Raw genomic sequence first — 14950 nt, forward strand, 5'->3', positions numbered from 1 at the left:
AGCAGACAAGTGTCAGGTAAGCACAAGAGCCTTTTTTCAGATATAAATCAGTTCATAATTGTCATATATTTTCACACTTTCTTCAGTAGTTTGGCCCAGTTGTAAGTACTCATGGCGCTGTTTATGTTCAGTAGTTCTGAATAATGCTGTTCAGCAGAAGTCAGTGCATGTGATTGAGTTCAGCAACATGGACAGCGGCCACATGTTTAATCGCCATTGGAAGACTGAATGATGCCAGTCATTTACAAACAATCAGGTCATAGATGTAAATCAGATTAATTTTTATTTTTCTTCATCATTCTTAACCCCAAATGATTTCTGTATACTAACATATATGTCAAATACGTTAAGATGTCCACGTCTAAAGAAATTTGCAAGTGAAAGTGAAAAAAAAAAAAAAAAAAAAAATAATAATAATATATATATATATATATATATATATATATATATATATATATATATATATATATAATATTTATATTTTAGTAAGAGTTTTATTTTTATTTTAAATTTAATTTCATTTTTATAATTGTTTATCAATTCACAAACTTTTTTCTTGAAAGCATTACAAGTCTGAAGACACATATCTAGACTTCTATTAATTTAAAAATGCTAAATTATAAAAACTAAAGAAAACTAAAGACACTTTCTTTAGTAGTTGGGCCAGTTGTAAGTGCTCATGGCGCTGTTCATGTTCAGTAGTGCTGAATAATGCTGTTCAGCAGCATGTGATTGAGTTCAGCACCATGGACAGCGGTCGCATGTTAAATTGCCATTTGAAGACTGAACGATGCCAGTCATTTACAAACAATCAGGTTCATCTAAGATCAAACAATAGAAATGAATCAGATTCATTTTAATTTATATTGTTTTCTTTTATCCTTCATTCTTAACCTTAAAGGATTTAGTAATTGTGTTGTTTTTTATTTTGTCTATGCAGTTTTTATTCATTTTTATTTATATATTTTAGGTATTTTAGGACATCAAGCCAAGAGGCTATGTGAAGTCTGAATGATGCCAGTCATTTACAAACAAACAGGTTCATCTTTAAAAACCAAACAATAGAATCTGATTCATTTTAATTTAAAGTAAATGATTAATGCTGTTTAGCAGCAGTCAGTGCATGTGATTGAGTTCAGCACCATGGACAGCGGCCACATGTTTAATCGCCATTGGAAGACTGAAAGATTTTAAAGTTTTTGTAATTTTGTGTTGTTTTTTGGTCATTTTTAGTATTTTTTTATTTTATTTTGTCTATGCAGTTTATATTAATTTTTATTTATTTTTTTGTTATTTTAGGACATCAAGTTAATAGGCCAGCTGAAGTCTGAATGATGCCAGTCATTTACAAACAATCAGGTTCATCTTTAAAAATCAAACAATAGAAGTGAATCATATTCAGTTTAATTGTAAAGTATTTTCCTTTACCATCATTTTTAACCCTAAATGATTTCTGTGTTATTTGCATACAGACATTTGAGATGCATGCAGTCTCTAGTTTAGAATCAACACTAGATTCATTTAAAGCATATGTATGAAGTTTTAGGCAGTCAATACTATGGTAGAGCTATTTTAGTATAATTTAGATACTGTCATATATTTTTTATGAATATTCTAAATAAGCTTTCATTTTAATTTTTGTTAAAGTTTTAGTAATTTTGTATTTTGTCTGGGGTTTTTTTGTAGTCATTTTTAAAATTTGTATTAGATTTTTTGTTATTTCTGTATATCAGGTTAAACTAAATAAAATGAGAAATGTTGCCTGGGCAACTAGCTGAATTTTATTTCAGTTAGCATTTTTTTATTTCAAGTAAAAAACAAAAATGTTTTTAGTGGTTTTAATTTTAGTTTCAGTTTTGCTTAACTATAATAAACCTATGGTGTTAGATTATGAAAGCAATTATTTGTTGATTGATTTAAAATGTAAATAATGTAGCTAAAAAGCTCAGCCAAGCATAAATTAATTTATCAACTTATTCTATACTGTAAACTTTTAAATAAAAGTTTAAATGTATTTTAATGGTTTTAATTTTAGTTTTAGTTGTAATTAACTAAAATACACCTATTGTATCAGAATATAATAGCATGACACTGAATGACTTATACTGTAGGCCTAATTATTGTACATAGAAAATTATAATAATATCACAGTACTTTGCTGAAATACAAGTTATATCCAAAATTAATGTTTTTAGTGATTTAAAATGTAAATAATGTAGCTAAGAAGCTACAAGTGTTCGAAAATAGTGATGAACAATATGTAAATGTATTTTTATTTTATTGATTTATTTTATTTTTTATTTACTTAGAGATTTTTTTTGCCATTGAGATGACTGGGAAAAATGTCCCACTTAACCAGAATTCATTCATATTTCTTGTGGAATGATTAAACCGTAGATAGTTTAGAATCAACACTAAATTATTAAATAAACAACACTAAGAATAAAATTTCATTTAAAGTGTAAAAGTGACGTTTTAAGCAGTCAATACCATCAAACAGTTGTTTTTGTATAATTTAGATACTATTAATATTTTGAATAAGTTTTTTATGTTTTGTTTTCTAAGATTTTGTTTTATGTTTTCCTTTTCATTTTAGTTCAAAATTTAGTTGGGTCATTTTTAATGTTTTTTAATTTTGTAGTTTTTATAAATTCTTATTTCAGTTTTCAGAAATGCTGCCTTGGCAGCAAGCTAAAATAAAAAGTGTTTTATATTTTATTTCAGTTAACATTCTTTCAAGGAAATATTTTTTTGAAATGTTTTTAATTTTAGTTTTAGTTTTACTTAACTATAATAAACCTATGGTATCTGATTATAATAGCATGACACTGAAAGACTTATACTGTAGGGCTAATTATTGTAAATAGAAAAATATCATGATAATATTACAGTACTTTACAATTATAACCAATTGAATGTTTTTTAGTGATTTCAAATGTAAGTAATATAGCTCAACCAAATATGAATTAATTTTCATCAATTTATTTTGCACTGTACATTTTTAAATAAAGACTATTTTCGAAGAATAAAAATGCAGTTGTGTTGTTTTTTACCCTGATGTGTTAGAAAATAGCGATACACAATATGCACTTTTTAATTTTAGGTATTAGGGGTGAATTGAGATCATTTGGGACACTTTTTCCATTTAGATGACTGGGAAAAAATCTCCCAGTTAAACAGAATTCACCCGTATTTCAGGCAGAATTATTAAACTGTAGTTATTTCAGAGGTTATATATACACTCTCCCAATTCTAGGGTTAAAGCTGCGTTTAAACATGTTGCTTTTATACAAAATTCACTCCGTGTTTTGAGATCCAAGCCTTTAAACGCCGTACAAACGTTTGTCTCGTCGCTCCGTCCCTCCCCCCTCCTCCCCCCTCCCACGAGCACCTTCACTCATGCTTCCCTGCGATTGGCTGGCCCGGACTTGTTATGCAAATGAGCCGCGGGTGCCTTCAAAAGGCGCGCTCTGACGTCACGAGTCAGAGTGGCAGCTGACACACGGGGAGAGAGACAGATGGAGAAAGTGAAAGAATCCTGAGGAGAAAACAGGCGCGATACCGACCAAACCAAGAGAGGAGCGTACAGCTGTGACAGAGGGAGAGGAAGAGGAAGAAAGAGAGAGGAGGAGTGGATGGTAGAGAGCCGGAGACACAGCGAGTGGGAGGGAGAAAGATGGCCTCGGTCACGGCGGAGAATGGTTTCAGCACCGCGAACAGCTCCGGCAGAATGAACGGACTCAACAGCGCGATCCCGATGAAAGATCACGACGCCATCAAGCTCTTCATCGGTCAGATCCCGCGCAACCTGGAGGAGAAGGACCTCAAGCCGCTCTTCGAGGAGTTTGGCAAGATCTACGAGCTCACGGTGCTCAAGGACCGGTTCACCGGAATGCATAAAGGTCGGACTTGGCTTTCTGTTGCTTTCTCTTCGTATAAACGAGCCTGTGTGTGTGATCAGCACGTGCAAATCCGCCCATCGTCTCTATCCATGTGAAGAACCTTTAAAGTAGCGTCATGCATGTTCATAAAACTGCTGGTGAACTTTCACTATTAAAAACGAAAGCTTTAATAAATATCAAAAACTTTTTTAAAACGGAAACCTAAAAAATATCATTTTACATCACTAAATTAGGTTAAGTCAGGTTGAAATAGCTCTTTAAGGTAACAATGGCAGGTTATCACGTTTAAAGTTAAAGAGCAAATTGTTATACAGCCTTAAAAATCAAGGTTTCAAAAGGGTGTTTTTGCAGTGATGTTCTTGTAAGAACATTTTTTGATGTGTATAGAATCTTTTCTGCATTTGAAAGATTCCTAAATGTTTAAGATTCTCCATGAAACCATCAATGCCAATAAGAACATTTTTAAAATTTATTATTTTTAAATAAAGTTTCCAAAAGGGTGTTTTTGCAGTGATAGAAGAATCATTTTTGGTTCCCCAAAGAATCTTTCAGTGAACAGTTCTTAAAAGAACCATTTTGAAGAACAGTTTTGATGTGTATAGAACCTTTTCTGCATTTGAAAGGTTCCTAAATGTTCAAGATTCTTCACGAAACCATTTATTTTGAAAGAGTACATTCTAAAAAATCAAGGTTCCAAAATGTTGTTTTTGCAGTGATGTTCTTGCAAGAACATTTTTTATGTGTATAGAATCTTTTCTGCATTTGAAAGGTTCCATGGACGTTCAAGGTTCTTCATGAAACCATAAAGAACCTTTATTTTTAAGAGTGTACACTTTTAAAAATAAAGGTTCCAAAAGGGAGTTTTTGCAGTGATGCCAATGCTCCTAAAAGAACATTTTTTTAATCTAAAGAACCATTTTTGAATATATAAAACCTTTTCTGCATTTGAAAGGTTCAATGGATGTTCAAGATTCTTCGCAGAACCATCAATGCCAATAAAGAACCTTTATTTTTAAGAGTGTATTATGAATTAGCAGTTTTATTAAATATGTATGGAATTTTTCTCTTAAAAATAAAGGTTAAAAAAGGGTGTTTTTGCAATGATGCCATTTTTGGTTCCCCAAAGAACCTTTTAGTAAACAGTTCCTAAAAGAACAATTTTAAAGAACATTTAAAACATCTAAAAAAAAAAACTTTTTTCACTATATAGAACCTTTTCTGCATTTGAAAGGTTCCATGGATATTCAAGGTTCTTCACGGAACCATCAATGCCAATAAAGAACCTTTATTTTAAAGAGTGTACACTTTTAAAAATAAAGGTTAAAGAAGGTTGTTTTTGCAGTGATGCCATAAAAGAACCTTTTTTGGTTCCCCAAAGAACGTTTTATTGAACAGTTTCTAAAAGAGCCATTTTGAAGAACATTTTTTGATGTGTATAGAACCTTTTCTGCATTTGAAAGGATCCATGGATATTAAAGGTTCTTCACAGAACCATCAATGCCAATAAAGTGTACACTTTTAAAAATTAAGGTTCCAAAAGGGTGTTTTTGCAGTGATGCCATAAAATAACCTTTTTTGGTTCACCAAAGAACCTTTTAGTGAACAGATTCGAAAAGAACCATTTTGAAGAACATTTTAAAAATCTAAAGAACCCTTTTTACTATATAGAACTGTTTCTGCATTTAAAAGGTTCCATGATTGTGTAAAGTTGTTCACGGAACCATTGATGCCAATAAAGTATACACTCTCAAAAATAAAGGTTTTTGCAGTGATGCCATTTTTGGTTCCCCAAAGAACCTTCAAGTGAACAGTTCTTTTGAAGAACATTTTTTTGATGTGTATAGAATTATTCTGCATTTGAAAGGTTCCATGAATGTTCAGAGTTCTTCACAGAACCATCAATGCCAATAAAGAACCTTTATTTTTGAACAAGCTTTATTTTAAGTGTGGAGTGAAGTGTGTGTGTTTGTGGATCAGAGCAGCATCAGTGAAAACACAAACCCAGATGAAATAGCGTTCAGCCATTTTCACGAAGCACGTCGCCTGATGTTCTGATGGAGCTTTTTTTTTTTAGAACTCTGGATGTGAGTTTCTCCATAACAGGCATATATACAGCATATTGCTTTTTTACTTTGCTGTCTCACATCAAAGCAACTGCATTTTACTTTGCAAAGTCAAATGATAATCTTATAAAGTTCATTGCTGTGTATTTGTGTTGCCTTTTTAGCTTAAGTGTCCTTGCAATAAATGGTTTCTTCTGTACTAAATAAAATAGAATGAAACTCCTTGTGCAAAGACGAGTGATGTGGGCAAAACTGAAATTAAATAAATAAAAAAAATATGTTTGCAATGGGCAGGAATTGGACTAAATTATTAAAGAATGTGTTGAAGCAGGCAAATGCATGATTATTTGTTTTTATTTTGCATGCACTGAGCTAATAACCTAATGCATCTCACATCTTTGTGCTTGTTTTGGATTACTAACATTATCTCAGGCACATTCACATCATTTTTTACATGCATTATGCTTTGTAACGTGTCTCCATTCGGTGTGCACGCTCATGTTTTCCTCTTCTTTCATTAGAAAAAGCAAAAGCATCACTATTGTGCAGACATTATATAATCTACAAGTGCATAGGTCAGAATATTTCCATTTGGTTCTTACTTAGTCCTTCATAAACACTCTCTCTTTTTCTCTCTCTCTCTTGCTGTAATCATAGTTGTGCAAGTTTTTCTGCTGATGGTTCCCAGTGGATCAGACATGTAGCATTAAAGCTGTTAGTTTACATTAATAGGCCGAAGGAGATTCAGGGAGGGTTGGTGACACACATACACACACATGAGGAGCAGTTTAGTGTCCTCAAACCCTCTGAGAACATCAGCGGAGACTGAGTTACAAATTGAGTTCTAGTTAAAAACACTATGTCAGCAGTAGTTTATCAGTTAATGTTGACATGCAAGGAGGAACACCTTTCTTTCAACAACATTTAATTACAATGCATCATCAGTAATGCGTTTTTGGCTCTGTAAATTGCAAACTGCAGGTGGCTCGATCGATGCTTGTGGGTGTTGTTGATTTGGTTTGACCGGCCGCTGGCATTTGTGCCCTTCACACCTCTCTCAGCGTAGGTCCGTGTGCCGGTTGAGCTGTTTTGCAGCAGCCTGTGGGGTAAATCTTCAGGTTTGAGATGCTGTGAGGTTTCCTTTCGTCATTCACTTCTGTGCAACAGCAGTGTCAGTATGCGATGACCTCAAAAGGCTTTGCTTAACCCTGTAAAGCCTGAAATATGAAGTCAGAAAAATTGTGACCCTGGACCACAAAACCAGTCATAACGGATTTTTTATTTTTTTTTGAGTTGTGAGTTGTGCCAGTTTTTACTCAAAGTGACTTTATAGTGAAGCCATGACAGTACTCCCTCCAATATAAGTACTTACATATATTTCAGGATGTGGTGCATCTATGGGAACAATAACTTTGGGTCTGAAATAAACTGATTCAGAATTATAGCTTTCGGAAAAAAAGTGGTCTCGTGGGGGAGAATATATCGGGGTAAATTGTGCCAGTGATTATTAAAGTAAAAAAGAACATTTTAATGTCATGAACTGTAATGCAATATAAAATCAAGACAAATTCAATACAAAATTACTCATTTAAGGTTTATTTGGATATTGTTACCCTATTAAACTATTGGCATGTCAGATTTTCTACTTTTTTTGGAAAACACAAAAAAAAACCTCAAATACACAATATATGATATTTGTGAATCATTAGAACGCTCTCTGTCAACAAAATGCTGTCTGTCAATTACGTAACATATACGAATAAAGTGACTTTTTTCTGAACATTTCTGAACATCCCATTGTGACTAAGGCCACTTAAAAAACTGAATAAAACTTCTCTTTACTAACAGTGCAAACTCAAAACTTAAAAAAAAAAATTGTGTTAGCTAAACTAAAAAACCTCAGGTAAATCAAACACTGATGAGGCATGCTCATCTCCTCACACAGATTATCCCCTATGGGTATGTAGGTCTAGATCAGGGCTGCCCAACCCTGTTCCTGGAGATCTACCATCCTACAAAGTTCAGCTCCAACCCCAATCAAACACCCCTGAACCAGCTAATTAATCTCTTAGGTGGCACGTGATAATTAGATTTTTATCTCACTTGCAAGATATAAACAATTGCAAGAGAAAAAAATCTGAATTGTGAGATACAAAGTTGCAGTTATTTTTGTTTATTTTCCTTTTTTTGTCCCTGTGGTGGAAGAAATGGCCTTCCATGCAATACAGTTGTAATATATTGCATTAAAAATGCAATAATATGCACTGGACTCCTGGGGCAAGACAGCACAACAATGGTAACACAAGCACACAACATGCAATATAACACAATTCTGGACCTTTCAATAAAAACTAATACGCCTGCAAGCCTATTTCACATAACTCTACAGTCTCAGTGACTGATTGAACTCAAACCTTGTCAGAATTCACCCAGACGCAGAGCATTCTGAGTAACCAGCAGCGCCGCAGTAATGTGTGGCCAGCTGAAATTCAAAAGTATGTTTGCATCAAGTAAAACTTTGATGTTTTTTTCTGTGAAGTTTAACTCTCATGGTTTGTTTGGGATCTCAGATGGCCTGCAGCTATTTTAAAAGCCTGAAAAATGCACTTGCAGTTACATAAAGCATGAATATATGCAATGGATTTTCAGCAATACTCTGACTGGTGTAGAGAAACTCTCATGCCACACTGAAAAAACACTCATGATCAGTGTTTTTGACCATTTTCTAGTAAATTTCCAGTAATGAAACAAATGAACAGCAGTCATAGAGCTTCCCTTTATGAAAAAGAAGTATATTCAAGTGTGCTATTAGTATACTTCTTTTAAACTAAAAAAAAATAGGAAAGTATACTTTGTCTACTTTTTATGTACTTCTCAGCAATATACTTAAAATGTCATCTAAGTACAGTCGTGGCCAAAAGTTTTGAGAATGACACAAATATTAGTTTTCACAAAGTTTGCTGCTAAACTGCTTTTAGATATTTGTTTCAGTTGTTTCTGTGATGTACTGAAATATAATTACAAGCACTTCATACGTTTCAAAGGCTTTTATCGACAATTACACGACATTTATGCAAAGAGTCAGTATTTGCAGTGTTGGCCCTTCTTTTTCAGGACCTCTGCAATTCGACTGGGCATGCTCTCAATCAACTTCTGGGCCAAATCCTGACTGATAGCAACCCATTCTTTCACAATCACTTCTTGGAGTTTGTCAGAATTAGTGGGTTTTTTATTTTGTCCACCCGCCTCTTGAGGATTGACCACAAGTTCTCAATGGGATTAAGATCTGGGGAGTTTCCAGGCCATGGACCCAAAATTTCAATGTTTTGGTCCCCAAGCCACTTAGTTATCACTTTTGCCTTATGGCACGGTGCTCCATCGTGCTGGAAAATGCATTGTTCTTCCCAGTTCTTCTTTGTTCTTCGCCAAACTGTTGTTGGATTGTTGGAAGAAGTTGCTGTTGGAGGGTGTTTTGGTACCATTCTTTATTCATGGCTGTGTTTTTGGGCAAAATTGTGAGTGAGCCCACTCCCTTGGATGAGAAGCAACCCCACACATGAATGGTCTCAGGATGCTTTACTGTTGGCATGACACAGGACTGATGGTAGCGCTCACCTTTTCTTCTCTGGACAAGTCTTTTTCCAGATGCCCCAAACAATCGGAAAGAGGCTTCATCGGAGAATATGACTTTGGCCCAGTCCTCAGCAGTCCAGTCGCCATGCTTTTTGCAGAAGATCAATCTGTCCCTGATGTTTTTTTTTTTTGGAGAGAAGTGGCTTCTTTGCTGCCCTTCTTGACACAAAGCCATCTTCCAAAAGTCTTGTCCTCACTGTGTGTCAGATGCGCTCACACCTGCCTGCTGCCATTCCTGAGCAAGCTCTGCACTGGTGGCACTCCGATCCCGCAGCTCAATCCTCTTTAGGAGACCATCCTGGCGCTTGCTGGACTTTCTTGGACGCCCTGAAGCCTTCTTAACAAGAATTGAACCTCTTTCCTTGAAGTTCTTGATGATCCTATAAATTGTTGATTTAGGTGCAATCTTAGTAGCCACAATATCCTTGCCTGTGAAGCCATTATTATGCAACGCAATGATGGCTGCATGTGTTTCTTTGCCATGGTCACCATGGTTAACAATGGAAGAACAATGATTTCAAGCATCACCCTCCTTTTAACATGTTAAGTCTGCCATTCTAACCCAATCAGCCTGACATAATGATCTCCAGCCTTAACAAGACAAGTTAACAAGACGATTACTGAAATGATCTCAGCAGGTCATTTAACGACAGCAATGAAATGCAGTGGAAAGTTTTTTTCGGGATTAAGTTCATTTTCATGGCAAAGAAGGACTATGCAATTCATCTGATCACTCTTCATAACATTCTGGAGTATATGCAAATTGCTATTATAAAAACTTAAGCAGCAACTTTTCCAATTTCCAATATTTATGTAATTCTCAAAACTTTTGGCCACGACTGTACACTTGACTTATACTTAAAGTCTAAATATATTTGAGCTCTACTTGTGCTCTGAGAATCCGTGTTTTGTATTGTTTTAATGTAGCATTTTATATCATAATACTCTACTGTAGTCAATGGCAATTTCATGTTTTGTTCAATTATAGCACCAACAAAAGAATTGAACAATTGAACCAAATTTTTTATATGTCCTTAGAGCATGGCCAGCATATGTGTGTCAAATTTGGTGAAAATATCTCATTTTGTTTTGGAGTTATAGACATTTTCTTATATGAGAAGAGAAAACATTACTGGTGACTGACTTTGTTTTGCCATTTTGCTCAATTTTGGCAATTGGGCATTAGCGTATAGCCAGCACGCTATGTTTTCGAATTCGGGCATCGTGCTGATGACCCATATCGATTTTTGTATTGATACGTCAATGCGTTCATAAAATATAACATTTTACTACAAAAATTCAAAATAGCCAAAATTGGGTACCATGATGCACCGAATCTAAAGAGACCAGTTTTGTGATTTTTGGCCAAACCATACAGAAGGTATAAGCTAAAATAGCCATTTTTTGTATTTCCTGACCATTAGGTAGCACTGCGCTGAAACACTGCAAGTAGCCTCAGGTCATGCTTGTTATAACACACACCAAGTTTGGTCTCAAAGTGAAAGTCCCACTTTGCACACTGCAGGTTTGGCCGATGGGTGCTGTGTGTACGTTGGTGGTCCCTAAGGAGGGCACTTCAGCATGTCTTCTGTAAGGTGATGAGAAATTGTGCTGCCGCTGCAGAAATGCCTCTCAGAGGGTCACCGCCGCCACACATGGGGCAAAAAACACATTTGCTTTTGATGTTTAAGCATGTTCATATTAATTTGCAGCGCCACTTTGGTGGTGGAGGTGTCTGAAAATGCATATGTGGGGATTTTTTCTGCTATTTGTCCAATTAATACAATTTTGAATATTGCTGTCGTTTGCATAACCATCAGACATGTCTCTCTGCAGGATTTTGTGTGTTTTTATGTCTCTATGCAGCCTCGAAACTGTTAACCAGTCTAGTCATTCACATTGCACATTCTTTCTGGCTTTTAATTTAAAAATATAGATTATTTATTCTTTGTTTATTGTATTGTCTTTTTTATTTTAATTATTTTTTTTCCCCCTTTATTTTATTTTTCTTTTAATTTGATAATATAGATTATTTATTTTTTGTTTATTGCGTGTGTAATTTTTCTTTATTTTATTTTATTTTATTTTATTTTATTTTATTTTATTTTATACCTCTGTTTGGTCAGTTTTTTTTTTTTTTAATTGTGCTTTCTAAGTAAATTGCCACTGAAAATTAGTTTATTGCATTGTCTTTTTTCTTTTAATTTAATTTTTTTTTTACTTTATTTTATTTTTCTTTTAATTTGATATTATACATTATTTACTCTTTGTTTATTGATTGTGTCATTTTTATTTTATTTTATTTTATTTTATACCTCTGTTTGGTCAGCTTTTTTTTTTTTTTTAAATTGTGCTTCCTAAGTAAATTGCCACTGAAAATTGTCAATTAATGTGATTTTAAATATTGCTGTCATTTGTCAAAATGTAGATTATTTATTCTTTGTTTATTGCATTGTCTTTTTTATTTTAATTGTTTTATTTTATTTTTATTTTTTATTTGAAAATATAATTTATTTATTTGTTTATTGCATGTGTCATTTTTGTTTTATTTTATTTTATTTTATTTTGTACCTTAGTTTGGTCAGTCTTTTGTTGTTTTAAATTGTGCTTTCTAAGTAAACAGCCACTGAAAATTGACAATTAATGTGATGTAAAACTAATAACAATCTAAACATAGTATAAAAGAAGCCAGATTTCTCCATTTTCTGATGGTGTTTGCATGTGTTTAACATCTCACACAGATGAAGTGTTAAAAGGACTGACATGTGTTTGTGTGTGTTTGTGTGTTTCAGGATGTGCCTTTCTAACGTACTGTGCCAGAGAGTCAGCGCTGAAGGCCCAGAGCGCTCTCCATGAACAAAAGACTCTACCCGGGGTGAGACATGCTTTATTCTTTGATTTCTCTCTCGCTCTTTCTCCTGAACTCATAATCAAACTTACACTAATAGTATAAACACAGCTCTGGTGCTGCTGGCAGCTGATTGGCTGTCGGACCATTTCTGCTTCCGTCTGATTCGCTCATGTTCGGTAATGAGGTTTTGGAGGGCAGCGTCTGACATTTGAGCAAGATCAGGCAAATAATATCAGACTCTTTGTTTTATTTAAAGGAGTGCATCTGTTTTTATAGGTTGTGTTTACAAATCTGATTTGCTTTATGGATTTGAGACAATTAAACATCATAACAAATATGCAAATGTGTAAAATAAATGTGACCCTGGACCACAAAACCTGTTTTTGTAGCAATGGCCAAAAATACATTGTATTGATCAAAATAATCGACTTTTCTTTTATGCCAAAAATCATTAGGATATTAAATAAAGATTATATTCCATCAAGATATTTTATAAATTTCCTATCGTAAATATATAAAAACTTAATTTTTGATTTGTTTAAAGGCATTTTTCAAAGTATTTAGATTTTTTTGCACCTCGGATTCCAGATTTTCAAATAGTTGCATCTCAGCCAAATATTATCCTATCCTAACAAAGGTAATCTCAATTAAAAAAAATTCTCAATATTGTACAAAATCTAAAATATTGAGAAAATTGCCTTTAAAGTTGTCCAAATGAAGTTTTTAGCAATGCTTATCACTAATCAAAAATAAAGTTTTGATATATTTACAGTAGGAAAATATCTTAATGGAACATAATCTTTACTTAATATCCCAATTATTTTTGGCATAAAAAAAAAAGATAATTTTGACCCATACAATGTATTTTTTGGCTATTTCTACAAATATAATCATGCTACTTGCTCCAGGGTCACATTTTAAAAGAGAACAGAATAAATTCAACACACAATAACAACACTATTGTCTTCAGTAGAGCTGTTTATTGCTGAATTTAACTTGTTTCATAATTGATGAACTTTTCACAGTTATTGAACTGAACCGAATCAATAATAATGATGCCATTGCCTTTTTAGAGCTTCTTTATAACTCTTTATTTGATGATGTTTGCATTATGGATTTTGTTATTTTCCAGTTTATTACTTGTCAGGCTGCTTTGAAACAATCTGTATTGTATAAAGTGTCATATAAATATAGCTAACTTGACATGAAAAGAAAAAATGAATAAATAAAGCAGTGCAATTGACAAAGAAAGATTAAAATGGAAGATGTTAAAAAATATGAATGAAGTTACAGTTGCAGGATAATTTGGTTTTAAATTGGTTGAGTGGATGCTGTCATTTTATTGAGTTACAGGTGCATAAATGCATTTAACACCTATAACACTTTATTGTATAAATACCTATAACGCATGAGGACATACATCAAACACACAGCTGGAGAAAAACAACTTTATCACGGTTTCTTCAGGATCTTTTTAGTTCATTCTTTGAAAATTGACCCTTCAGCAGGGAAGCATGTCAGTGAGCTTCTAACTGCAAATATCGGACTGATAAAGAAAGCTCTTGAAATGTCATCAGTGTTTTACACATGAAAGTGAAATATGAGATCATTAGGAAATGAGAAATGCTAAAACAGACAATGAATCTCTCAAGGGTTTTTTATACTCTGTTAAGATTAAGAAGAACATTTTCTTGCATTTTCTTTTTGAAAAGATCAAGACAAAAATACTGCATAATGTATAATAAAAGTAGTTGTAATGCATTATGTCTTGTAATGCACTTTATATGCATTGTGTGATCTCCTGAATAATAAAAAAACACATAATTTTTATAATACATTATAACACCTTCCTATTCATTGTTACACCTTTAAAAAGTATAATGCATTAAAACATGACAAACAAACCTTCAAATATTATAATACATTTAAACTTTAGATATAATGCATTACGAACACCTTTAAAATGCATTATGAATAAAGGCTAGAATAAGGAATCAAGTGTTTCTAAATACAAAATATACACTTAAACCTGTTCATAACACTTCAAGCTCATCGTAATCTCATGTATTTCGAAACTATTTAAGCGATTTGACAAGATACATAGTCATTTCTCATCAAATTCTTCCAAGACCAAATGATCTGAGCAGCTTTCCATACATTTTTATTCTCTTACTGTATCGATTCTATTTTTATTTTTATCTATTTCAAATATTAATTCATTGTCTGAACGTGGTTATTTGATATAATCACAGTTATTTGAGGTAACCACAATAATAGTGCAGTATAGTTAACTAAAACTGAAACTAAAAATGTTACTTGAAATAATTCATTAAAACACGACAAAGAAACCTTCAAATATTAAAATGCATTTGTACTTTATTTATGAAAAGATATAATGCATTGCAAACACCTTTAAAATGCATTATGAATAAAAGCTGGAATAAGGAATAAAGTGTTTCCAAATACAAAGTATGCACTTAAACATGTTTAAACATAACACT

General features: G+C 33.1%; 2 protein-coding genes across 4 annotated transcripts in view; both read left to right on the top strand.

Annotated features, from left to right (window-relative positions):
- LOC141345193 (protein mono-ADP-ribosyltransferase PARP6-like) overlaps positions 1-14950 on the top strand; it is a 176416-nt gene that overhangs the window by 6720 nt on the left and 154746 nt on the right. The window lies entirely within an intron of this gene.
- Positions 3559-14950, top strand: part of LOC141346167 (CUGBP Elav-like family member 4) — a 133885-nt gene continuing 122493 nt past the window's right edge. Inside the window, exons 1-2 of the mRNA XM_073851079.1 lie at positions 3559-3902; positions 12391-12473. Coding sequence (XP_073707180.1) covers positions 3677-3902; positions 12391-12473 — 309 coding nt within the window. The 5' untranslated portion in view covers positions 3559-3676. The remainder of the gene's footprint in view (positions 3903-12390; positions 12474-14950) is intronic.

The sequence above is a fragment of the Garra rufa genome, chromosome 11 (genome assembly GCF_049309525.1).
Source record: "Garra rufa chromosome 11, GarRuf1.0, whole genome shotgun sequence".
NCBI classification, from domain to species: domain Eukaryota; kingdom Metazoa; phylum Chordata; class Actinopteri; order Cypriniformes; family Cyprinidae; genus Garra; species Garra rufa.